At 48.1% G+C, this 2,864-nt stretch overlaps 1 protein-coding gene across 3 annotated transcripts in view; it reads right to left on the reverse strand.

Annotated features, from left to right (window-relative positions):
- LOC122550962 (autophagy-related protein 16-1-like) overlaps positions 1-2,630 on the reverse strand; it is a 103,344-nt gene extending 100,714 nt beyond the window's left edge. For all 3 annotated transcript variants that reach the window (XM_043692513.1, XM_043692512.1, XM_043692511.1), the window contains exon 1: positions 2,379-2,630. In XM_043692513.1, coding sequence (XP_043548448.1) covers positions 2,379-2,484 — 106 coding nt within the window. In that variant the 5' untranslated portion in view covers positions 2,485-2,630. The remainder of the gene's footprint in view (positions 1-2,378) is intronic.
- Between the last annotated feature and the right edge of the window lie 234 nt (positions 2,631-2,864).

Consider the following 2,864-nt stretch of genomic DNA (forward strand, 5'->3'; position numbering starts at 1 on the left):
TGAAGAAAAGTACTCATTTAAGACCTCTCCTATCTCTTCCGACTCAATGCACAGTCTCCCACTACTGTCCTTGATTGGACCTACCCTCGTTCTCGTCATTCTTATGTTTCTCACATACGCATAAAATGCCTTTGGGTTATCCTTGATCCTATCCGCCAGAGATTTTTCATGCCCTCTCTTGGCTCTCCTAATCCCTTTCTTCAGGTCCCTTCTGGCTATCCTGTATCCCTCCAACGCTCTTTCTGAACCTTGTTTCCTCAACCTTATGTAAGCCTCCTTCTTCCTCTTTCCAAGACATTCAACCTCCCTCGTCAACCAAGGTTCCCTCACATGACCATTTCTTTCCTGCCTGACAGGTACATACATCAAGGACACGTCGTATCTGTTTCTTGAAAAAGTTCCACATTTCCACGATATCCTTCCCTGACAGCCTATGCTCCCAACTTATGCTCCTCAAATCCTGTCTTACAGTATCGTATTTACCCTTCCCCCAATTGTAAAACCTACCCTGTTGCACGCACCTATCTCTCTCCATAACCAAGGTGAAAGTCACAGAATTGTGGTCACCATCACCAAAATGTTCACCCACTAACAAGCCCATCACTTGTCCCGGTTCATTACCGAGTGTCATTGAAGTGTCATAACATTCAAGGCGATGGATCCAGTGCTGGAAAGTGGGATAAGTATCGATTTAGTGTGATTTTGGAAACACAAACTTGATGGCCAAAGGGTCTCTTCAGTGCTGTGTGATTCTATAAAATTATGCACAGCACGCTCTTACCCAAGGACCCGTGTAACTGCTGAGTGCCATTGCTACTTCTGAACTCAAGTCCTCAAATAGTCACTGTTGTAAAGTAGGAAACTTGGTGCACAGCAAGCTCTCACAATAGCAGATCCTCTGGCTCAGAGATGCTGTTTGCATGAATATTGTCCCACGTCACAAAGTAGAGCCAATGTTCTTTGAAATAGTGCCTTGGAATTTGTTTTCTGTCTCCCTGAATTTTAACATCTCATCGGAAAGACCATAAAACTATCAGACACAGGAACAGAATTGGGCCATTCAGCCCATCAAATCTGCTTCACCATTCAGTGGGATCATGACTGCTCCAATTATACTGAGCTCCACTATCCTGCCTTTACCCTGTAATCCTCACAGCACACTATTTCTTCAGGACTGTCAACCTAGACTTTGTGCCAGAGTTTCTGAAATGAGATCTTGAACTCACAGTCATCACATCACTAACAACATCACCTGAGTTTCAACTGACGAGAGTAGCAAAAGCATGGATCACCGTTACCTCAGTCAAATCAAGGTTCCTGACTTGAAAATATATCGCTGTTCCTTCAGTGTTACTGAGTCAGAATCTAGGAATTCCCTCCATAAGCGCATTGTGGGTCTAATGGAACAGCACATGGACTGCAGCGGTTCAAGGAGGCAGCTCACCATCACCTTCTCAACAGCCAACTAGAGATGGTGAATAAATGTTGGCCTAGCCCAGCACATGAATAACTCACCTCCTTACTCTCCAACACCTGTCCAAGGCACGGGTCAGGAGTGTTATGGAACACTCCCCACTTACCTGGATGGGGACAGCTCTAACAACACCATGCAGGACAATGCAGCCCCTGCTTGATTGGCACAAATCTTGTCCAAACTTGCTGATTGGCACCATGTCCACAAACATCCACTCCCTCCAATTCTGATGCATAGTAGCAGCAGTGTGTACCATCTACAAGAGTTACTGCAGAAACTCACCAAAGATCCTTACACAGCACTTTCAAAACCCACAACCTCCCACTTCCATCTAGAAGGACAAGGGCAGCAGATACATGGGAACACCACCCCCTGCAAGTTCCTCTCCAAGCCCCTCATCATCCTGACTTGGAAATATATGGCTGTTCCTGCACTGTCACTGGGTCACAATCCTGGAATTCCTTCCCTAAGGGACATTGTGGGTCTACCTACAGCACATGGACCTCAGCGGTTCAAGAAGGCAGCTCACCCCCACCTTCTCAAGGGGCAACTAGGGACGGGCAAAAAACACTGGCCTAGCCCAGGCTCCGTAGAATGATTCCAATAAAAATAAACAAAGAGTGACAGAGCCAAGCTCAGAATGTGAGATATTATCCAGTAATGACAGCCCGAATCGGCGAGCAAAGCGGGTGGGCGGGAAACGGAGCACCAGCTCATGGTCTTTTTTTTCCACCAGGTATAACAACGCAACGGCGAAGATCTTGTTTACATTTTAAGAAAAATACAATCAGCGGATTTTGCAACGGTATGGAGAACCTCTTTTGCTATTTTACAACCCCCTCCCCTCCCCAATTTCAACCCCCACCCCCTCCCCAGCGCAAACGGACAAGAGGAAAAGGCTCACAGGAGTGAATGAGATCCTCGAAGTGTAGTTTCTGGTGTCGATCTCGGCGCTGGAGCTGCCGGACGATGTGTTTCCTCCAGTCTCTCCCTGAGCCGGGAGTCTCCATGGTCTGAAAGTGACAGGAGATATTGGCTACAGTGAAATGTAACAAGCGCGGTGACGTCACCGCGCCCAGGGGAATCCCCGGGGGGAATCCGCGGGGGAAAGGCAGACTCTCAGGAGGGTGCGGGGGTGCTGGGTGGGGCGACCCACTTTGGGGAACGGACCGTTTCAACCCGCCCACCGAAGGCTCGTCTTCATCCGCTTTGCAAACCGAAAGTTGCTCGGGTTAACCCTTTGGGGGCCGTGATGTGGAGGAGTCGGTGTCCGATTGGGCTGGACGAAGTCAAAAATCACACAACGCCCTGCTGGTGCAGGAGCAGTGGACCATTACCTGGTGCTGTGTGATTTTTAACTTTAACCCTTTGGTGTTCTTCGTTAACATTA

This window comes from Chiloscyllium plagiosum, chromosome 6, assembly GCF_004010195.1.
Source record: "Chiloscyllium plagiosum isolate BGI_BamShark_2017 chromosome 6, ASM401019v2, whole genome shotgun sequence".
NCBI classification, from domain to species: Eukaryota; Metazoa; Chordata; class Chondrichthyes; order Orectolobiformes; family Hemiscylliidae; genus Chiloscyllium; species Chiloscyllium plagiosum.